Source organism: Sitophilus oryzae, unplaced genomic scaffold (assembly GCF_002938485.1).
Source record: "Sitophilus oryzae breed Bouriz unplaced genomic scaffold, Soryzae_2.0 scaffold_488_pilon_pilon, whole genome shotgun sequence".
Lineage (NCBI taxonomy): Eukaryota > Metazoa > Arthropoda > Insecta > Coleoptera > Curculionidae > Sitophilus > Sitophilus oryzae.
The window spans coordinates 753,681-778,797 of NW_022147071.1; the positions used below are offsets into that span (position 1 = coordinate 753,681).

General features: G+C 32.6%; 1 protein-coding gene across 3 annotated transcripts in view; it reads left to right on the forward strand.

Annotated features, from left to right (window-relative positions):
• Window positions 1-24,289, forward strand: part of LOC115886382 (inactive dipeptidyl peptidase 10) — a 99,117-nt gene extending 74,828 nt beyond the window's left edge. For all 3 annotated transcript variants that reach the window (XM_030905497.1, XM_030905498.1, XM_030905496.1), the window contains 12 exons: window positions 349-563; window positions 4,521-4,714; window positions 4,767-4,867; window positions 9,305-9,434; window positions 14,871-15,100; window positions 16,046-16,220; window positions 18,044-18,229; window positions 18,290-18,390; window positions 20,024-20,183; window positions 20,244-20,445; window positions 20,663-20,868; window positions 20,935-24,289. In XM_030905497.1, the coding sequence (XP_030761357.1) occupies window positions 349-563; window positions 4,521-4,714; window positions 4,767-4,867; window positions 9,305-9,434; window positions 14,871-15,100; window positions 16,046-16,220; window positions 18,044-18,229; window positions 18,290-18,390; window positions 20,024-20,183; window positions 20,244-20,445; window positions 20,663-20,868; window positions 20,935-21,066 (2,032 nt within the window). In that variant the 3' untranslated portion in view covers window positions 21,067-24,289. The remainder of the gene's footprint in view (window positions 1-348; window positions 564-4,520; window positions 4,715-4,766; window positions 4,868-9,304; window positions 9,435-14,870; window positions 15,101-16,045; window positions 16,221-18,043; window positions 18,230-18,289; window positions 18,391-20,023; window positions 20,184-20,243; window positions 20,446-20,662; window positions 20,869-20,934) is intronic.
• The last annotated feature ends 828 nt before the right edge of the window (window positions 24,290-25,117 follow it).

Below are 25,117 nucleotides of genomic sequence, written 5' to 3' on the forward strand. Positions count from 1 at the left end.
AGAACACATAAAAAAGTTAAATAATTTTACGCAGAATCTAAAAATAAAATAAAAAATAGGGTGTTTTTTGTGCCGCTACACTTTTTTTAAAGCACTCTGTATACTCCCTAGTAATTTTAAAATATGTATCTTGACCTTTTCTACAACTTTTGTATTTAACATTTTTTCGTAAACGTCAAAACAAATGAGATAATGAACTTTACTCTATCGTTGACTCAACCTGTACATAACACGTCTTTCTATGAGACACATTTATTAAATGTCGTACTTATCAATTTTTGTCATATCCATTTAGACGACAAATGAATACACCTAAACAGGAAATTATTATGTTGACATTTGTTTCAGCCATCACATACCTGTCCGGTTGGAGTCCTCGCCGAAAGCTCAGCCGGAAAGATTGCAATACGTCAGTTGGCTGGGAGACACCACGTCGCTGTTAATTGTGTTCAATAATAACATCTACTACCGGGGATCCCCAGAGGATGAAACGGATACGCAGCTGACGTTTACCGGTCAGCCTGACGTTGTCTATAATGGGATTCCCGATTGGTTGTATCAAGGTAATATTTATATAGGTTTTAGATAAAATCTGGTATAGGTAATCTGATCCAGTCTACGTATACAGGGAGTTTATAAGGTAGAAGACTACAATAAATATATTTTACAGAATTTCATTTCAAGTCTTTGAATAAGAAGACTAAGGAAGGAGCATATCAAAAATCTTAGGTACACCGCGATGGGCCTCAAATATGGCCGACTTAAATTCCGGTTTACCAGTGTCGTTCTAATTTTATTTAAAAAATGTAAAACTATGATGTAGGGTAGACGTGGGGTAGACTCAATAATTTGTTGTTTTATTTTACGTTGTGAATAAATGTTGGTAGTTATTAAAATTGTTATAAAAATATATAATTCTAATAAAAATAGATAAGTTATAATAAGTATTTATTAACACAAACATCTGATACGCTACTGAAGCAGGTAAGTCAAATTAACGTATCTAAATTCTTTGACATCTAATCTTTGACAAGTAATAAATAAAAGCTAAAATGCAAGAAAAATATATAATTTAGTTAATTTAAGTGAATTTCATAAATGATCGGTTTACTACACGTATGTATATTATATAGTCACTTACTAGCGAAAAGTTGTTCCATTATTTCACTCAATTTTTGCCGAGATCTACCGCACGCTACACAACCAACTATTTTAGAGTCTTTTCGATAAATCGCGATAGTGTCACTGTTAATTTAAGTTCTGCCACAATTTCCATCTAGATTTACTACCTTTATACAACTATCAGTAGTAGAATAAATAATAAATAACATAAAATAAGCTCCGTAAAGACTGACAAATCCACAAAATTTCAAATCAAATTCAAATGTGTCAAATGAATCGTCAAACAGAACTGTCAAGGATCCCCACCCTACAGAGCTTTTATGGTGGCTTTTCCGCCCACCATGCATTAATACATGGATAGCATTATGCTCCTTCCTTAGTCTTCTTATTCAAAGTTTCAAATACAAACTGTCGTTTTCCTTGGAGTCTCCGCGTCGCCGTCATATGAGAGGTCACCCTGTATTTTAAATTTGTATACAGGGTGAGTCTTAAAAAAGCTGCAGATATTTTCAGGGCTGGCAGATCTCCATAAAAGAAACTTATCTTTTCTTTACTGTGAGTTATTTTATTTTGAAAATTAAAAAAAATGCTTTATTTAAAAAATATGTTTTTACTTAAATTTTGATAAAATACTGGATCGTTTATCGGTTTTTTTTTGTAAATTTACCTAAGTTGCCATATTATTAAGATATCATGTTTTTTAACTAAAAATTTAAAAAAATCTAATTTTTTTTCAAAAAATTCCAAATTTTCAAAATTTATTTTTTTTTGCAAAAAAACTTATAATAGTACAGTCATGTTTCTGGGGTCGAATTATACTACCCCTAGAAATATTTGTATTTATCTAAGACTCACCCTGTATAATATTAAAAAAGAACAGACAACATTACCTTTTTAGAACAATTAATTTTATTGTCAAATACTTATCTAGAGCCATAATTCTAATTATTTTGTTGCAATTTTGCAACAAAAGAATTAGAGTTGCAATTGCACTGCAACAAAAGAATGACGTTCTTCAAAGAAATGCTTTTTACCAATTCTCTCTGTTTATTCTTTTTTAAAAACGACTTTATAGTTTCACCTTTCATCCTCAAAACATCAACAAGTTCTCTTCAAACTTGACCGTAACAACCTCGGGGCTGAAGCGTGCTTACACCAAGCTAACTGAAAGGCATTGTACTACGAAATCCAGTAGCATCAAACTGACAGCTCTTACCTGTTGAATATATAATAGAGTTTAAGGAATCTGGCTTGTATAAATCGGAATCATTGACTTATAACATTTATTTTGGAGCTTTATTGTCAATATAATTTTATCAGCGATATAGTTTATCAAAATGTAACGAAAAATACTTAAATTCTTTAAATAATTAATACTGAATTAATGCGGTGGAATTCTGCTGTAAAAAATGTTAAGTTGCCGCATATATTTATTTATTTTCTGAAATTGTCATTCGTTTTGACACTTTAGTTTTGTATGACGAGTTTTTGGTTGAAAATGTTAACTAGCAGACCTTGTAGTAGAATATTGTTCTTTTAGAACCTCTTTTAATGCGAAGGTACAAGATTACTAGGCTTAACAGCCGTAAAACTCATTGCAACTTTATTAGAATATTTTCAGTAAGTTTGATAGATGTAAATAATATCTGTTTATATATTTATTATTAATGTATTTTTGTTTCTTAAAAGATTTTGTAACAACGCTGTGCCGGTCAAGCTTAATCACCTGACTAAGTTTTTTTTTGTATGAACTGTATCAAAATCAAAAATGTATAGTTGGATGATTTCAAAATTTCAAAATACCATTTTCATTTCTCTGAGTATCTGAGCATCAGATCTCTATATTTTTGAAAAATATATTTTGTATGTATGTATAGAAATGTATGGTCGAAATTTAAAGCCTCTCCTAAAACCTATTAAGGAATGAATTTTAAAAATGACATTTTAATAGTTTTTGAGGGTTTTCGATGCGAGTCAGGTCTGTACAATTTCAGTAATCCCCATCCGTACTGGGATTACTTGTCGTTTATACATGAGAGAAAAATATTTATTTTAAAATACGTAAACATTTTTTATTGAATATTGGAATAGAACTCTTATCTTAGCTATTTGAATCATAGACTAACAATTACTAACTAATTATCAGCAAAATAGCGAGAAGAATTTAGACAAAAATAAATCATACAGTAGTTAATTTTACAGCTAAGAAGATAGTTTTTTTAAAGGTCTGCATATGGGGGCTGAATACACATATCAGATTTGAACAATTTTGGATAAGCCGATTTTAAGTAATTTAAGAAAATCTGCATCTATTTTGTATCAAAACTGAACAAAGATAACAATTAAGATAGTAATTAAGTTGTCAACCTATGATTTTAACATTGTCAAATGTAATTTGTTGTGCTGTCTACACCAAAGAATATACCTAGCTAGAAAAAGAACGGACTCTGCCATACTGAAAAATGGTCCTACAGAAATGGCGCCATCTATTGAGTAGGGCTTGTTTTAAATGAATCGAAGCGCGGGCTTTTTAAATGAGCGTATTTACTGAATAATTTTACTCTAAAATAATTAAATTTGATTATTAAATATTATTTTTTACACAAATTCAACAATCCTAATAACAAGTATCGTTGTGATGTGTAAAAAATAAGATTTAACAGTATAATATATACAATTATTATAATAAAATAATAAAATTAAAGCCAAACATGTGAAATATTATTTATTATTTAAAGTTCTTATTTATAAGTCAAATATTTAAACATCGTTTATTATAATAAAACAAGACCGACGTAATACGCCCGAAGTTTTGTAAATGTAGTAAATATAAATAGGTACTTAAATGATGGCAAAAATAAAAGACTTACATTATATTTTTAGGACCAGAAACAAAAGGAATTGTCTAATTAAAACACATATAACAAATTATAGTTTGAAAAATGTTTTGATAATCATTTATTTGATAATATTATGATTGGCGCAATGACAACGACAATATTTTTTGAGAATTTGACAATAATATGACAATGGCCGTTGGAAACTATGGAAACTACAAAAAAATTCTGATTTACCGCCATCTGGCAATAACTAGTAGCAACTTCTTAACCTAAAAATTAATTGCACTACCACCTGGTGGCTAGGGCTGGAACTATTTTATTTGAGATTTCCGTGGAAACGGTGGAACCGCTTTTGCTATTTCACTTTTCCGCCCCTGTCTACACAGCTACGTTACAGTACCTACGCTTAGTGTCCCTAAAATGTATTTTAATTTTGTACTAATTCAGTACAAATCTAGTAATTTAGTACCAGATTAGTATATGCTATACATTACTCTACTATTGATTAACATTCGTTTTAAAAAAATAGTTTTAACTTTATGTTGTTTATTGTTTCAGAGGACGTACTTAAATCTCAAGAAGCCCTCTGGGCATCGTACGATGGTACTCATCTACTCTACGCCACGTTTAACGACAGTGACGTAGGCATTCTAAATTTTCCATGGTTTCAGACCGAAACCGTACTAGCTGCTGGAAAAGCATCCAACAGACCCATGTCTTTCCCGTCTTCTAGAAGCGTTAGATATCCGACAGTAAGTTTTGAGTGATAAATTATGAATATTGTAAATACTATTTTTTTTGCAGCCCGGTACGCCTATACCTCAAGTGCAACTCTGGGTGACGGATTTAGGAAATTTAACTAATAAACCTCAAGAAGTTCTACCACCAAAGGCCTTATTAGGACAGTAAGTAAATTAACATGCCTCACTCTTTATGTCCCACTAAAAAAACTCTCAGAGCAGTCAGAAATGGTTTACAACGGTCCGACGCTTGCGCATGAAGTTTAAATCGAGAGTACCAGTCCTGAAAATATTTGCACTTATTTAAGACTCACCCTGTATAATCACTGTGACTTCTTTATTATTTCATTTTATTATACTTTTTTCTATTGCCTTCTTGCAATTAATTCGCCAAAATTCTATCGATATAATCGGCAAATTCGCTCGATTTAATACAATAATTTAGGCGTGAGTTGATCGGTTATAGAGGGAGCCACTGGCGGCCAGTTAATTCGAGCGCGACGCGTTCAATCTGCCGTGTACCACACTGATAACGGTGCCAGTCGCCATTCGAAACAATTAGCCGGAAATTAGCCAGAACATATGTAATTCCAGAGCTGGATATCGATCCGGGGGAACAAACCGAATAACATTTTACTACGTACAATTCGGCTGTACTGGATAAATGAATTTTAACGGTTGTAAATGTTAATTGAAACTATGATAAATATAACTAATCAAAAATTCGATATAAATTCATAATTTCGTAATATATGATGAGCAATTGTTTGGTATAGTCTGTCCAACGAGAAGATCCTTGACAATGAGAGATGTGTCTGTCATTTTAATTTCAAAGTAGTTTATTTTATTTTACAAAGAAATAAGTTGGTACAACTGGAACGCATTGCAGGAAATATTTAAAATTTGATTGACAAGATGACAAGTGATTACTTCAAAATATTGTGAAAAAAACTGTATAAAATTGAAAAAATGTAATCGAGTTATTTTATTTAATAAAAACGGTATGTGTTAATACAAAACAAACAAGAACAAGACACTACATACCAAAAAATATAAAAAGAACTATTATTTACTTTCAAGCTTTATGAAACTACCCGCATTTATGATTATATTTATCAATATAACTTATGTACAAATACAAATTTGTAATATTCCACAGGAATAAATAAAACAACATAGGTAAATAAAATAAACTATTTTATTAATAATAACACCTACCAAATTTTATACCTTAAAGGTTGATTAATTAACTTTAATCTTATTTTTTTAAACCAGTACCTTTTGACATTATTTTTCTGCAGTACTAAAATCCATTATTTACCTATCGTGTGATGTCGATATTTTACAGCTACTCCAGTTTTTAGTATGTGTTTAGTTTGATCCTTCTACCATATACGAGATGCACTTATCTACGACGAAATGGTATACAAACTTTATCTTTTTTTCTGCCTGGGCAGCGAGTATTAACCATAAACTGTGCTCTGGGTCTACAGTTAATTTTCACTCGATTTTTCCTCCACTTGACTTCAAAAGACACAAAACACACGTAATAATACGAATCAAAATGCATCATCTTCCAAAACGCAGGGTATTTAACAAAAGTTGACACAAAATTATTACCTATAATTTGGCAAGACTTTGACAAGTGTCAAAATGGCAAAAATCTAAAGGCGAGTTCATACGCATCGGCGTCCGTTTATCGTTCATCGTTCCGTCAAACCAATAAAATTGAAATACGATCTGTCATTTTTTAAATAAACCAATAAAACTGGTTAAAAACAACAAGACACGACGCATGACGGATTTATATTTAAACCCATCCATAGATAACTTAAAAATTATTAGAAACTTTTTTTAGTAAAATAAATAGATTGGTATGGGACGTCATCTGCTTTTCTTGTGTCATCGTCTGTCGAAATCTTACCTGAGAAAAAAAACAGAGTATATCTCAAGAAGATACATACAGAGCGTTTCAAAAAACATGTACCGGGTGGCCAACTAAGAATGGACGCCGGCTGTACCTCAGAAACTACTTATCGTATAACTTTGGGAAAAAATTCTAATAAGTAAATCCAACCTGTATTTAGAAACATAAAGTTGATAATGACATCTCGAAAAAGAAACGTCGCATTTGACATTTAATTGCACCCTCTTATAAAAGGAAAAAGTGACAATAATGATCTATTGAATTGAATCTGTTCTACCTATTCAAATAAAGACGGAGAAAAAATAAAAACAGTTTTACAATATTTCAGTTATTTCTGAATATATTTCTTCGTTTGCTATAATTTGACCTTCTTCGAACTTGGACCACACTGTACAGGGTGGGTCAAATTGGACGCTTTTAAAGGGAAACACCCTTTTCTATAGGAGATAGACGAAAAATAATATCGGTGTCTATAACTCAATTTTTATATTTTATGTTTAAGTATAATTTTTTTAAAATTAATAATTTAAGAATTATCAACAAAAAAATTTGATTCTTTTATGGAACACCCTATATATTTTAAATTAGTTGAAAAGAATTTATAATTACCTTTCCAAAAATATAGCATACTTCATATTTTGCTCGATTCCTCTTCGAGATGTAGAGTTCTTAAAAATTCGCCCTCTTTGAATAAGTAGGCTTTGAACGACGCTGGCTGTAATGCCAAAAAATTCTAACTGTGAGCAGCAATTAAAACGAAAATAATATTTACAATGACAGGTGCAGCATTTTATAACTATTTAAACTATATTTAACAACATTAACATATTTAAACTATATCTAATAACAATACAAATTAATAGCCAAACCAAGACATGAGATTTTGCACAGGTGTAAACGAATTCATTAACTCAGTGAGGGTGAAAAATACCCTCGCCTAACCGCTAAGTACTTCTAATTCTTGTTTAGATTATACGGGCCATTTTAAAATAAGAACCTTTATTCTTCCTCAAAGATAAAAAATTAACTAAGGATAACAGGCACTAAGTCCGTCGGCCTTGACGGCCAACGGTTGGGATCTTGGTTAGCTATTCAATTATTCTCACAATTGGCTGCAAAAATTTGCTGATAACTTCAGCGTTCTGGGGCTGTGCCTCGTCTTGCTGGAAAGATGTGTTTTCGAGTTCCATTAGGCAGATCATCAATTAAGGGGTTCAAAGCCTACTAGTTAAAAGTGGCGAACTTATAAAAATTCTGTATTTCGAAGGGGACTATAACAAAATATCAAGTGTGCTATATTTTTGGAAAGGTAATTTTAAGTTATTTTCGCTTAATTAAAAATATACAGGGTGTCCCCAATAAAAAATCAATTTTTCTGTTGATAACTCTTAAATTATTAACTTTAAAAAAATTACACGTAAACCATTAAAGTCTACGTAAAAACGTGCTTTGGAAATGTTTTCACAAAAATACAAAATTTTTACTTATAATATCACAAGAGCTTAAATTATTTTCGGAAATTTTTTTGAGGGCACGAACATTTTGAAAATTATCCCGAGTCGAAGACGAGGGATAATTTTTCTAAAATATTCGTGCCCGAAAGAAAATTTCCAGGAATAATTTAAGCTTGCGTGGTATTCGGTAAGAAAATTTCACACCTAAATTTGAAAAAAAAAAATATTAATCCAACATGACATTTTAAAATAATTTCAATTCGTTAAGTTGGCCAAGGTATTGATGTTTTTGACATATTATGTGTTTTGTCATTTTTGTTTGCGATTCTGTCATTAAGCTATTACTAGTTTTAAAACGTCTGTACGTAGAGTAAGAAGTGTATAGCGAAATGTCGCGATTTGGAAAAGTAAACCAACAAGTCATTAAAGAAGAAATTGAAAATATAAAACCAGATAACACCCGAAAATCAAAATCAAGTGCATTCCATCCATCATATTTCGTTAAATAGAAAAATACCAGCTTTAGTTAAATAAAGGCGGCAGAACTATATTTTTTAGAACATGGCAATTTCGAAGAAATTCATATGTAGGTATATCTAACATATTTCCTTAAATAAAAAATATTACCTACCTTAGTTACATCAAATGCTAAAACTCAAATGGGTAATATTTCAATATATAGACATTGTAGTTCATTCACATTATGATTGTAGATCTTATGTTTACCTTTTCAACTGTCAAAAAATTTCCACTAAAGTTTCGTGGCGCCTCGAAAAAATTTCCGGAATTTTTTTCAGTTGCCATGGTAACTAGTCAACATTAAAGCATGTTATTGGTTGAAAAGTAGAGGTGTGAAATTTTCCATAGAAAAAAAGTTTCAGCGATTTGTTAAAAATGCATATTTTTAAAAAACACCCCGTAACTCATAAACGGTAACAGCTATCGATGTGCGGTTTTGACCATCATGTTTTTGATAAAAAATGAGCTCCAGACACTGATATTAGTTTTCGTCTATCCTACAGAAAAGGGTGTATCCCTTTAAAAGCGTCGAATTTGACCCACCCTGTACATGCAACTATGACTCCGTGTTGCATGCAAATGCAACACATTATCGACTGTTGTATATTCAATTACCCTACCCTCCCAGTCTCTATCTCTGTCCGTGTATCCCTCTAACGATCCGGCTCGTTCGCATACTAAAATCTAATCCTTTCCCCGCAGGGATTACTACTTGACCTCCGCCGGCTGGATAGGTCAGAAGAACACTCAGGTGTCCGTGGTCTGGATCAATCGTTCCCAGAACCTCAGCATCGTGTCGGCGTGTCTCGCACCAACGTGGATGTGCAACGAGGTAAGTCTTAAACCACATTACGTCATAAACATATAGAGAAACATAACCAAATATGGAATAGTATCCTTAATTTGAAATATCTCCATTTCCCGGGAACGAATACGATCAGTGTTGTCAGAAATTTTTGAGGGAATTCCTTCAACGGCAAGCCTTAAAAATCCTTTATATTCCTTCGACTTCATCAAAAATTCCAGATCTTGTAAAGAATCACCAAATGTTAGGAGCTATAATTTGTAAAAATTCTATAATTTTAGATTCTATATTTAAATAAGTTCAACTACGGTAGCAAGCATAGTTTTACGCACTGGTTTTGGTAGTGGCTATAACGAATTTTTTTAAAGGTACATAATGATAATTTTAGAAGATATTTATTTTAATCACTAGTTGATTAAAAAAAGTATACCATTAATATTACAACTTATATTTTATCCTCTCATAGTATATGTCTATTTAATTTTTTGATTATGTAATGAGCACTTTGTTTACTTACTTATTTCGTCGAACTGCTTGAATCCATTTTTGCTTTTGATCAAATCGGTGTGAGATACTACGAAGCTATAAAAAGTTGTTTCGGGAGAGCTGAATATTCAGGAAAGTTGAGTTATTGAATATTATTGCACCCAACAACATCCTAGTTACGCCCTCCTTTACGCGTTAAAACATTTTTTAGGTAATTTTATTAATATTTGAAATTTTCACAACGCAACACGACGCTTAGTTCGAATTCTTTTTCACTTATTTTCTACTACCCCAAACAGCGTTACATCACACAAACCTCGTACCTGAGTGTTTTATAGTTTCAATAACTGCACTAGAATTTAGAATTTAGAATGAGTGGGAGGGGGGTTAATCACTTCGACCTTACAGATCCATTGTGTCCCCCTTTCTTGAATCATAACTCATCATACAGTCCCAGGGCTTTGACAAAAGCCAGTATCTTGGACGGTTTTATAGAGGGTAGTTCTCCATATCCAATACCAGTCGTACCAAAGTTCATGGCACGAATGGTTGTTGTCTCGGCGCACTCAGTGATGAGGTGTACTGGTGTTTCACCATCTTCCCCACAGAATCTGTATTCGCCGTTTCTTCTTAGTTTCAATCTACTGAGGTGTTCATTGAGGAGACAGTGTCCTGTTAAAAACCCCGTGACAATCCGAAGATTGTTCTTACTCAGACCCAGGAAGATCTGTGATTTTTCTTGATCATAAGCCCTCAGAAACTTCTTCGAGTGTCTTGGACCAGTGCAAGATTTCCATTCCAGGTTGCGGATGGAATCTTCCAAGTTCTTGAGTTCCGCCTTGAGTTGGTTACCACTTGGAAAGCAGAACGGTTCTGGTCCAGTTAGTGGAGTGTTCGCTCCTTTCCTAGCTAGATTATTTGCTTTTTCATTGCCTTCTATCCCTTGGTGAGCAGGCACCCAGTGTAGGAGGACTTTGTTGTTGAACACGACGCTTAGTTCGAATTCTTTTTCACTTATTTTCTACTACCCGAAACAGCGTTACATCACACAAACCTCGTACCTGAGTGTTTTATAGTTTCAATAACTGCACTAACAAAAAACTAAAATAGATAAATATTATGATAAAGCCACATAACTTCGATATTATTTTAATGCGATCAACATGAACTGTAACCGAGACGGCGCACAGTGGGGTATTTGACACCGATAGTTGATCGAAATTTTTTTATGTAGACCTTATATAAATTATTGCTATTTTCAATTAAAGAGGAAATGATATGAATAAAATAAAGGATAATTCGTCGATTCTAAAAAAAGAAAGAAAAATCACTGTTCCAGTGTTTCCACGGTCAATGCCACTAATGCCAGTAGTAATATCGCAACTAATACTACTAATGCTACGACTGATCCGCGACCAATGCCCATACCACTAAAGCCGCTACTAATGCCAAATTGTGCTATACTGCTAACGGCACTAATGCGATCGCTTTGTACACAACAATGCCATCGCGGTTTACACCTCGCATTAGTATATCACTGATTGGCAAATTAGAGGAAACCAAGAATGTTTTTCTCATTTTATCAGCAAAGTCGCAAAAAGTCGCAGTATTTTATTTTACTGTATGAAAGCCCAATGTTTACTAAGTAAAATGTATATAGACAATATGCTGAATTCTTCGAAATGCGCAACTAAGTCTCTAAGTATAATAAAAATGTCACAAATTTAATCAAATTTTCTGAACGCCTAACTTTTAATTGCAAAAAAATCGTTAGTATAGAGAATATCAAAATAAATAATATGTTTTTGTAGAATATATACCTGCGGCTTGCTGAGCCATTTTCAATCAAAACAATAATATAAACGTAAAAGGAGCACAAGAACAACAACAATTTATAATTTTAAACATAAAATTTAGCCATTTACCTCTTATCTGTGAGAAGTAACAACTTGGACGTTTCGTTGAAACAAATGAATGCAACTAAACACACCCATAGCAACGCCATTCATGGCAGAGATGATTTAACTTATCATCTATCTTTTTTGGGAAATCTTAAACACATTTGCTTTTTCGAATTTCGATCACCTTTTTCATGCTAATACTCCATTGTGCGGCGTGAAATACATAGTGAAAACTTCTGATTTCTGTCGTAGACAGCGCTGCGGTGGGAATTTTGTGAAATCATATATATAATAGTTATTTTTTGTAAACACTTCTGCGTTAAACCTTAACGGACACTGCTTGTCAAAAGTTATGTTTACAGTAATAAAAATTTGCCCAACAAAGAAAAAAATGCTTAACGTTTCGGAAAGTTTATCTCTTTCCATCGTAGGAAGCAAAAAAATACAAAGAATAAAGAGAAAAACTATTTAAAATATTTAAATTTAACTATTCGAGAACACTTTACTTTTTTTTAAAATAGATACGTCTACAAAAAACCGTTGACGTTCTGTTAATATAATATGTTCTGTTTATAATGTCAAGGAAATGATGTATAAAAGTGACAATCATATGTTCACAAATTGTGATAAAATAAATGAAGTGTAGAAAAGATAAACTGATTTTTCCCGTATACAGCACTGCGGTCGGAATTTGTTGAAATCAACTGAAATTCACCAAGCCTATAAGACAAAAACAAAGTGGTATTCCATATTTGGTTACTTTCCTTTACCAAATAACGGATTTCATGAATAGTATCAGCTTTAATTTAATCCCCATTTTTTTATAAAACCCGAATAGTTTTCAGTGAGATACATTCAAAACTTTTCTACATTATTTGTTTTCATGTTTGCTATAATCCCGTCGGGCCAGTAGCAATATCTATCTCACTAACCGCTAAAAGCTTATCTAACAATGGCAAAACAAACTAGTAATCAGCAGTTTGTATTGTGCTGAAATTAAACAGGATCCTACAAAAGTTTTCATTTTATAAACTCGAGTTTTGTTTACTCAGTTTCAACAGAGAAATTTTATAACAGTAACTTTTGAAAATGTTTTGCTAACAGTAAAAATATATCTTTTGTATTAAAGACCTATGATCTGTTTATTATCAAGTAAAGTTAACTTTTATCTAAACTAATATATAAAATCCTTAAGTGACCGACTCACTGATTAATCACGATCCTGCTCAAACCACTCAACGTAAGAAGTTCAGTTTTGGCATACAGGTTGATTCTAGGGTGTAGAGGTTCGAATATTTGTTATTTAAAAAACGGTTAGTCTTTCGGCAAAACGCTTGGACACGCATAATTTATGTTGATTTTCTACATATTTTGAAATTTTTGGGTGTTCCAAAAAATTGCGTAATTGATTAACCACGATTCTGCTTAAACTGCTTGACGTAAAAGGCTTATTTTTCGCAAACGGATTTTTCAAAAGTCAAATTTCAACGAGATGAAACTACCCCTCAAATATTACCAAGTTATATAATAATATCGCCATATTGTTTTTTCTCATGCTGACATAAATGTGAGAAAATTTTATCCAGTTTGTATGTTAATGGAAATTCTTGTTTTGCTTTATCATTAACATTACAAATGGACGCAAACGAAGTCGCGGGTACATGCTAGTTATTTTATAAAACCCTTTAACACGATATTGCCAAATACCGTATGATCTAAAAAAACGGCGTCCAGTTGGCTTGGACATTCCCCATATAATTTTACATATAAAGTGACAAAGATCCTCATTTTAAATCATATTGTATTTCAACCATTACTGATCGCTGCCTAGTAGAACAAGGAAGTTGATAAAAAATTATACAATTAATGAATGTTCGCCATAGACAAACAAATTATGTAAATTCTATCGTTTCCTTCAGATCTTGACTGCCTTGTCTGCAGAAAAAACTGCATGTGTATGGCCATCTTTATACACAAGGTTTACGTGTAAAAGCATTTAAAACTTAATTTTTTCAGGGTTTGGCCTAATTTTACTCAATTTCCTGTAAATCTTAGGGTTGATTTATGGGCGAGATACTTAGTTTAATGCTTAAGAAATGGTAAAAGGTCAGATGATTAGTTCTGTTAGCAAATATAATCCAGACACGATACTATCTTTAGATAATTACTGGTTGGGGGTATTTTAAGCCTGATTTTTTTATATCGAGAAAATTATGATGAGGCTTTCATGTCCAGGGAGTGGTTATCTGTTATAGAAACTAAAATACAGTGTGTTTTTTTAGGTATTTAACTAGTAGTATAATTTTTTAGACTCCAGAATCAGGAGTTTTAGTATATTTTAAAATTTTCTTCGCAATTTCCGGTAGATTTTAAAAAACTTTTTGGTGCCGCAGGTTTGAGGGTGTATTAAATCTTTGCAATGTTGCCACCTCTCATATTACTTACGTTCTGTATTTTGTATGTTTATAAATTCACAAAATTTTTAATTTTCTACACAATACACTGAATTTTATACCTTAAAAGTCAGTTAATTAATTTTAATATTATTTTTTTAAACCAGTACCTTTTCACCTTATCTCGCCTACAGTACTGAAAGCTGTTATTATTTACCTATCATGCTAATGTATTTATTTTACAGCCACTCCAGTTTTTGATACCATATACAAGATAATATATACAAACTTTATTGGTGGCTAATACAACTCTGGATCTACACTTAATTTTTCCTCGATTTTTCCTGTACTTAAAAGCAATATCGCAAATATTTAGTATTTTCCAGAAACAATTTATTTGACACAAATAATAACCTTTAATTTGACAAGAGTTTCAAAAATCTTAAGTCGAGTTCATACGCATCTACGTCTTTTTGTTGTTCATCGTTCCGTCACTCCATTCATATCGAAATACGATCTGTCAATTTTGAAATAAACCAATAAGACTGGTTAAAAACAACAAGAGACGACGTACGAAGGATTTATATATTAACCCATCCATAACTTAAAAGATATTAGAAACATTTTTAGTAAAATAAATGGATTGATATATGGATTGATCATACTTTTTTTCTTTTTGTCAGACTCATGCAGAAAGAGCACTCGAACGCTCGTGGTTGGATGTCCAAGAACACCCAATATTCTCGCCGGACGGTGACAGTTTTTTGATGCTGGCCCACGTGCAAGAGGGCAGCAGAGAGACCTACACTCACATCAAACACGTGACAGTAACTCAGCAACATATAGCAGTACTGAGCCATGGACCTCACGAAGTCAGCAAGATCCTAGCTTGGGATACCAACAGTCATCTTATGTAAGTACCATTCATCCTGAGTATAGTTAATTTTTTAGCACAAAACATCCCCCTTTAGAACTTCATCTGTCATGTTAAGAAATGAAAGTAAATAATAAAGCGCCTCTCGTGTTTGTTGGCACTCTAAAAATTTCAATTAATGCCTGTATATATTTTTAATATATTTTTTAAATTTACATTTTTTTAATTGTAAAGTAATATATTACATTTAAATGGAATATATTACATTACAATTATGTCAATTACAGGAATACAGGCTTGTTTTCTAACATTTTAAATAAAACGAATTGTTAAATTTCAATATATGTATATTTGTCATAGGCATGAAAAAAATAAAATATAAAATGGACAAACGCTTACTTACATTGAAATAAAACTTCCACTTTTAATTTTGCAATCCAAACCCAATATTTCTATTTCACAAATAAAAATATCCGACAACACTAAAATCACTGAAACTTCCGCGGCTGACAACGAAAACTGAAAAATATAACGGCACTTTTTGTTTTGGACCTGCATATCAACATTACGCTGTACCATTATGAAAATAACTAATAATAACTTGTAAATTTTAATATTTTAACATGATTTTAACTATTTCTGACAATAACTAACTTTTTGTTATCAAGATGTCATATCTTGTTTATTTTATAATCGGTTTTATGCAAGGTGTACAAATTTGGAGATATTGTGTCAGAACTTGGATTACAGTGAAAATATTGGGAATCTTAAACCGACGATACACTTGACGAATATTACTTAATAATAAAAATCTTTTCACAAGAATACTCTGTTAATTTTAATTGTATTTTTGAATGATCATAATCTCTTAATTTTAAAGTATAATTGAAACTACTAATTTCGAGGTTATGAATAAAGCTTTAGACAGAAAAAGTATACTTATACTAATGCATAATGTTAATTTCACTTATTTTTATGCGATAGATGGTATTTAGCGACGGAACAACACAAGACTGGTCAAAAGCATCTGTACGTATCGCAAGATCCAACCAATGATGACCCTAGAAGACTAGAATCGCACTGTATAACGTGTAACCTGGAAGATGTTCTGTGGAGCAGCAGATATCTCTATGGAAACTGTACGCATTTCGATGCACAGGTAGGAATCTTGTTGAAACCTAGACATAGATCGTGTATTCATGCAAGGTAGACAAACAAAAGGCCCTAGGATGGGATCCTTGACAGTTCTGTTTGACACATTTGAATTTGATTTGAAATTTTGTTGATTTATCAGTCTTTACTGAGCTTATTTTATGTTATTTATTATTTATTCTGCTACTGATAGTTGTTTAAAGGTAGTAAATCTAGAAGAAAATTATAGCAGAACTTAAATTAGCAGTGACACACTATTGCGATTTATCGAAAAAGACTGTAAAATAGTTGGTTGTAGCGTGCGGTAGATCTCGAGGGAAATAATGAAATAACTTTTCGCTAGTAAGTGACATAATATACATACGTATAGTAAACCGATCATTTATGAAATTCGCTTAAAATTAACTAATCATATATTTTTTCTTGCATTTTTGCTTTTATTTACCACTTGTCAAAGATTAGATGTCAAAGAATTTAGATACGTCAATTTAACTTACCTGCTTCAGTAGCGTATCGCATGTTTGTGTTAATGAATAATTATTATAACTTATCTATTTTTATTAGAATTATATAATATTTATAACAATTTTAATAACTACCAACATTTATTGACAACGTAAAATAAAAAACAAATTATTGAGTCTACCCTACATCATATTTTTACACCTTTTGAGTAAAATTAGAACGGCACTGATAAACCGGAATTAAAGTCGGCCATTTTAGAGTCCCGTCGCGGTCGATCAAGGATTTTTGATATGCGCCTTCCTTAATCTTTTTATTCAACGATATAGATAAAAGAAAATAACCATATACCTATGCGACTGTATGATGTAGAAATGTATACGCTAGTTTTTAATCCACCTTACCTGACAGGTAAAAGATTATGTGCATACGGGACCTAGGATATAAACACAAAATTATAGGTTTCCTCGAACATTCTCCACTTCGGCTATTCAGTCCCGTACAAATGTTGAAACCCGGGCAGCGTTAAATGCGTCAAAGTTTCTCTAAAGTTCCAAACTAGCAGAACTATTCGAAATAAGCTGTTGTGTTAAATAAAAAGTAATTTTGCGAGGAATAAACCATCCAAGAAATTTAAACTAAGTAACTTTTAAATGAGAAAACTTCTGCCCTTCGCATATATATCTTTTGGGTGTAGGTTTCAGCCATTTTAGCAATCGGAGCGATTAAAGAAAATTAGAGGAGAGAAATAATGTTTTATTTATTACTTGGGATTTGTACTGTGCTTTGTAAAGGTACTATGGGGTTTATACAGTTGTTTGTTACACAAAAATGTTAATTAAAAGAATTTTAAGATGTAATTTAGATGAAAAATGAACGCCAACAGTTTTTTTTCCATAGCAACTGTTAAAATTGCCTTACATCTATCAGAAATAGTAGATAAAATAGTACTTTAACCGCAAGGGTTTTTAACAGCGAGGTTAGGTTAAAAACTTTATTTCTTCTCGCACGTTTTTTAATTGCTTCCATTTTTGAAAATGTTTGTATTCCTTTTCATAAGTTATTCGGGATTTAAATGGAAGTAGTTTGGATATGGCGTTTGTCGCCTCAGCCTGAATATCTGTTGGTAATTTACTTATTTCGTTTTGAGCCATTTCTGGCTCCAATTCAATCAGCAATCGACACGAAAGAGAATTAAAAAATATTGACTCAAAACTGATAACTAAAGAGACAGCTTTATTTATTTTGTCAAATTACATAGAAACCAACGCCAACACAGCACAATATTTTTTCTACTCGTAATAAACTCTATAAAAACAATATATTTATAAAATAATATGTATATATGTATTTCTATTTAATTTTCAGATCAGTCCTCAAGAAGGTTCTGCCATGTCCTTATACTATGTCCTCCAATGTGGAGGTCCCGGTTTACCATTGGCTGGCCTACACAACTCAACTAGTCATAAGTTACTGAAAATTCTGTACGACACTAGAGCGAGTTACGGACATATTCTACAGGACCTTGCAATGCCCAGAAAGACTTCTTTTGAGGCAAATAACTTTTTGGTACAACGTTCAATTTTTATCTTATTAAATAAATTATGGTTTTAGATACCTCTTCCTCAAGGTAGCTTGGCTCAGGTACAACTGTTGTTGCCTCCATCTTGGAGGGAAGAATTAAGAGATGCTGCATATCCAGTAGTAGTCGAAGTGTAAGTTAATATATCAGACAAGTACTATACTAGATGCCCAATATATCCTCTTCCTCTTCCTCTTCCTCTTCCTCTTCCTCTTCCTCTTCCTCTTCCTCTTCCTCTTCCTCTTCCTCTTCCTCTTCCTCTTCCTCTTCCTCTTCCTCTTCCTCTTCCTCTTCCTCTTCCTCTTCCTCTTCCTCTTCCTCTTCCTCTTCCTCTTCCTCTTCCTCTTCCTCTTCCTCTTCCTCTTCCTCTTCCTCTTCCTCTTCCTCTTCCTCCTTCCTCTTCCTCTTCCTCTTCCTCTTCCTCTTCCCTCTTCCTCTTCCTCTTCCTCTTCCTCTTCCTCTTCCTCTTCCTCTTCCTCTTCCTCTTCCTCTTCCTCTTCCTCTTCCTCTTCCTCTTCCTCTTCCTCTTCTTCTTCCTCTTCCTCTTCCTCTCTTCCTCTTCCTCTTCCTCTTCCTCTTCCTCTTCCTCTTCCTCTTCCTCTTCCTCTTCCTCTTCCTCTTCCTCTTCCTCTTCCTCTTCCTCTTCCTCTTCCTCTTCCTCTTCCACTCCTAGAGGTGCGTCTGAAAAGTGGCTCGCCCTTATAACTTTTTATTTTGTCAGTTAAAAAACGAGATTGGGTATGTTAGTATATGACATAAATTAGGATTGATTGACGTATTCAATGGTTTTCGGTCACTTCCTGTTTCACCGGAAATGACTACAAATGACACCCCCGCTATTTTTTTACTTTATTCGATAGAAAATAACACTCTAAATTGAATGACATATCATATGTCAACTTTTAACATTTTCGCATACGGTTTATTTGAAATTATATTATTTGGAATTATATTATATTGCGGTTCGTAACGAAAATTTGACTCGAAATACCAAGTGTGTGGTATCAAATTATTCGTAAAAAAATCCTTTTTCCAAATATGCTAACGAGCCACCCTTGTTCCATTTGAAAAGAATGAGATATTGTTAAAAATACGATTTCAGCATTTTCTAAACTGGCCAGGACAAGACACTAAAAACATTAGATAATCAAATCTATTTTTCCAAGGCTCCTTGATTAAGAATTGGTGTTTTTAACATAGCCATGGCACTCTAGATTGCATTTTAAAATGCGATTTTCTATTAAGCGAGAATGTCAAAAGTTGACATATGATATGTCATTCTATTGAGAATGTCATTTTTTATCGAATAAAGTAAAAAAAATACCGAGGGTGCCATTTAAAAATCAAAAGTAGTATTTAGTTTAGTAGTCATTTCCGGTGAAACAGGAAGTGACCAAAAATAATTGAATACGTCAATCAGTCCTAATTTATGTCATATACTAACATACCAAATCTCGTTTTTTTATCTGAAAAAATAAAAAAGTTATAGGGGTGAGCCACTTTTGAGACGTACCCGTTATACAAACTTGACATAAACAGAAATATGCGAGGTTGTCAACTTGTTTATTAAAAAAATGTATTTCCAAAAATCATATATATTATGATTATTATACTCTATGATCGAAAAATACGGCGTCAAAGATGGCTAGAAAGTGACAATCGATGGTAATTTTGGAGAGGTCAATCTCTAGACGTTTTTTGTCGATCGTATAGTATCTTTAAAACATGTTTTTGTTGAATCGTCTAACTCATCCAATCTTTTTTAGGAACGGTAGACCAGGAAGCAAGGCAGTCACTGAAGAGTTCCGTGTTGACTGGGCAACGTTCATGTCCAGTCATTGTGATGTAGTTTACGTAAAATTAGATGTCAGAGGTTCAAAAGGTCAAACCAACAGAGCTCTGTATCACCAATTAGGAGGTGTGGAGGTAATACCTTGTTGTGACACTATTTTTCCAGATAGAATTATTAAATGTGATTGTTTGTAGGTTCAAGATCAGTTATCAGTGATAGAATATCTTTTAAATAAGGATCATAAATACCATAAGTACCTGGATAAAACCAGGATAGGTATATGGGGGTGGGGGTACGGTGGTTACGTCACTTCCATGGTGCTGGGCATGGGCAATCAACAAAAGGTGTTCAAGTGCGGTATTGCAGTGAATCCTATAACAGACTGGTTATATTATAGTAAGTACTTCTCTATGAATTATACAGTATGTACCCGGATGGGTCTTTACAAGAGGAAAACCTTTTTATTTTCGACCTTCTGAGAAAAATGCATCCTTAGTTCATCCAAAAATTTGCTTGTCCCATTGGGAATATCCAAAAAAAACCACCTCATATAATCTAATCATATCTAACACACCTGTCTAGATAGCTGTGTGATAAATTTGTCATTTTTTAGACTCAGCTTTCACGGAAAAGATTCTCGGTCTTCCCACCGAAAACTACAAGGGATACGTGGAAGCGGACGCTACGCAGAGAGCCAAAAATATTCCCAAAAAGTCGTTCTTCCTTCTTCACGGTTTGGCCGATCTGACAGCTCCATATCAGCACAGCGTATTGCTATCGAGAGCCTTGTCACAAGCGGGAGTTCTCTTTCAATACCAGGTAAAATTTATAGTTCTAATCTACAGTGATTGTACCATTAAATATATTTTTGCTGGATATTTCCAGAGTTACCCTGACGAAGGCCACGACTTGGACGGAGTCCTGGGACACGTCTACATCTCCATGCAAAACTTCTTCGAAGAGTGCCTTAAACTGGACACGGGAGAGCGGGAAACCCCCGAGCCCGAAGATACCTGAAACTTACTTCATCATCTGTTGCCCTACCACAGCCACGTGACGGCCTTCAGGAGGCTGTTCAACACGAGCGAGGACAGCACATAGCGAACAGCAGAACATAAGAAAACCTTTTAGAAACTGGAATATAGCGTAAACTCGCACTCTACCTAGGCTGTGAAACCGGAAGTGACCAAAAACAATTGAATACGGCAATCAATCCTAATTTATGTCATATACTAACATACTAAATGTCGTTTTTTATCTAAAAAAATAAAAAAGTTTTAGAGGTGAGCCACTTTTGGGACGCACCCGGTATACAAGTATTTCTTATATCTATATTTTGTGTGTGATTATATTACAGAACCTAATTCTAATTAAATGAAGTTATTAGCAACACAAGTTCTAAATGGTCAACTCTTATTGATTTATCTATAGGCATATTTTAGGTGATTTTTAATCTCTTTGGTTATTGAGACGTTTCACGTTATACAGACGTCAGGTATGGCACGTATATTTGTCCTAATTTATATTTAAAAGTTTTTTTTTAGATGATGTCATAATTAATTTATTATACTAGTTCTCTGTTCTAAATCTTTTAAAAATAATTTTATCTAATAATACGTATTTTAGAGGTCATTTGACAGTTGTATACAGCCTGGGTAAGATGTTAGATTCGCTTACAATAAAAAAATGTATTTTTTAATATTTTTTATTACACTTCTATAGTTTTGTCTTCAAAATAGATATAATTTCATATTATTTCTTATAATTGATAATTTTATGATCTAGATCTATCCGAAATATGAGTGGAATTATTGAAAAACTTTAGTGACATTTTTGGTTGTGATCAGTCATTTTTAAAAGCAATAAATTTTAAAAAGTCACCAACTCGAAATGTTTGTCGTTTGCTTTGAATAAAAATATCAACGAAGGAGAGGTAGAACTCGATGGGCGATTAATATGGCTGACTTGAATTCCAGTTCAGCAAAAATATCAGATACGCTACAGAAACATCTAAGTCAAATTTAGGTATCCTAATTATTTTTGACAAGTAGTAGTATTTACATGAAAGAAAATCGAGAAAAGATCCAGTGGTTCCCAAAATTTAAGCAAAAAAGCATTTTTTGTTTAAATTTTCAAACTAAAATTACTCGGTTATTTTGGACTTATTTGAAAAATGGACAAGAGAAAAAATGTTTCTTTTGACCAGATCTACCACCCCTTAAACACTTACTTCTGGGACACCCTATACAAAACATTTAAGCCTAAAGCTAGGTTGACATGGGTAGTGAAGTACGATCGTGTCTCACACTTTCGTGAGCTACGAAAGTACCAAAAAGCCATTCGTTCGTGAAACACGAAAATCGTCCAGCGATCGTAGGCTGTTCTATAAAGTTCGTTTGGTGGAAGGTTGTACACTAATGTGCCAAATATTACGACATTAAAAGACGAGTGAAAATAATTAATTGTGGCATTCATGTCAATATCTCTTCATAGAGTTGCCAATATTTACTATTTTACGTCTTTTCATCAGACATTTCTAATTTACTCGCGAGTCATTACTGTATATTAAAATTAAATTTATATTTATTTTAATTATGGTTTTGTTATGCATATGAAGTTAATTTTTATAATCATATACTAAAATATATTTTAAAAAATGTAGCAATTAAACATTAGAACTTTTTTTTGCAACAAATATTATAATCGTAATTATAATAAGTCAATCAATATTTTCTAATGCGAGAATAGTGCAAAATATGCTTTTTTTATCTCAATTTCCACTGCGATTTTTTATTCACTAAAGATTCGTGAAATATCTCACACGTTTGATTTGCTTATTCACGATCGTGGTGTCTTTCGTATTGATTCGTTTCGATTCTTCTTTCACGAATCTACTGTTGACATGAGGCGTGGTCCACGAAAGTGTGGGCCACGATCGAGCTTCACACCCGTTTCAACGTAGTTTTAATGCCCACTTGCACCGTTTGTATAAACTTATTAATCAAAGTTTATACAAACGGTGCAAGTGGGCATAAGTATCACAACACAATTCACTCAAACCAAAAACTCGCAATACAAAATAAACTGTCAAAATGAATGAGAATGTCAGGAAATAAAATAAATAAAAGTGGCAACTTGACAATTCTACAACAGAGCTACAACCTGAATCCCCAGCGGGAAATTTAAATTCCAGTTAGTCAGCCGGGCATCGAATATGTTCATGGTTGGCAAAAATGAATTTAAAAATCGCATGGTAAATATGTATAAAGCCAGCATAGAAAATTATAAAACTATTCCTATATCAATAACTCCACTCATATTTAAGCTATACCTCTGCCTAACCTTTTCTTTGTATTACTTTATATGATTTTCGCCTAACATAGAGATAATATAGAGACTCCAACACTAATACGAAAAGTGTCCGAGAACAATGACAATCCCAAGCGACGCGACGATGTGTAGAAGTGAATGCTTAGTGCATGATAGAAGCCACGTTTCAGTGTTTAGAACAGGAGTTCCACCCTAAAAGGAATATTAGAGAAGAAAATTTATAAGGAATTTTCTATAGAACTGCTTGAAAGAATTTACTAATTGTGTAATTTTGTGTTTTATGTTATCAAACACGATCATTGATATTCTAAATAAATTTGTAAATATTAGGTAATAGTTAGAACGAAGTTCGCGATCTTTCTGATATTTCTATCTATAAGACAAGTTATTAGGCGGAATATTATTTTTAAAGGAAATTATATTAGCACGTGATCGAATAAAAACGACGTCAGGATAGGCCTAAAAGTTTATATTGTGTTAAACGGGAAACTGTTGAATATACTATTACTATAAAAATAGATAGAGTAATATCAACCACAATCAGTCAAACCCAGATGTATGGTGCCGTACAATCGAAAAAAGAAACGGCGTCAAAGACTGCCGGGGAATTACAGTCGGTAATTATTTTGACGAGGTCAAGCCCTAGATGTGATTTAGTTATCCCGTACTGGCGCTTACTGCCAGTTGGGCCTTAAGAATATTGTAATTTAATAATATCTTGCCAAAATTACCATCGATTGTCATTCCCCAGCCGTCTTAGACGCCGTTTTTTTTTTCGATCATATGGTATAAAATCACATTTTCATAAATTTATATCTGGTGTGTATAATTGAGTACTCAATCCTAATTTATGTCATATACTAATATACCAAATCACGTTTTTTTATCTGAAAAAATAAAAAAAATTATAGGGGTGAGCCAATTTTGGGACGCACCCGGTATACAGGGTGTTCCTTAATGATATGCTAATATTTAAGGATATGATTCATGGACCTATTCTAAGAAAAAAACTTCATATATATGTCCTAAACATCTTAACTTTGCAGATACAGGGTGGTAAAATTTTCTATTTTTTTTGTGTATCAGGTTTCATAAAGAAAAAACGTTTTTTTTAGAAAATTTTACCACCCTGTATTTTAGAAATTAAGATGTTTAGGACATACATTGATATGAAGTTTTTTTTCCTCCCAGAATAGGTCCAAGAATCATCTACTTAAATATAAGCATGTCATTAAGAGACACCCTGTATACATAGTTAAACTGAAACTGAAATGTGTTATTTCTAAGCATACTAAAAATATGACGTTACGATTTTTATTAGATCACACGGTATATAATGCCTTTCTTAATAAAAATACACTGATTGTTTTGCAAACAAAAAAATCAGCAAACTTATGCCTAAAAATAATCTTTTATCATATTAAAAAATATTGAAACAATATTTTTAATGTCACAAATATCAAATCAAAATAAAAAATGTATATACAATAATTAATAAAAGCCTTATGTATGTTAAACAGGGTAAAATTTGTTATTATAAAAATTAGTCTATGTTACACTCTGTATAATATGAAACACTAAAGAAAATATCTTAATTAATTTTTATTTAATTATAATAATTTATGTTTCATGGTTTAAAGGGATTGTAAATATGTTTTATGTAGAAAATGTGACATTAAAAATATACTTGCCAGTGGCGTTCAGTGTTATATTTTAACACAATGGTTCATAGAATGAT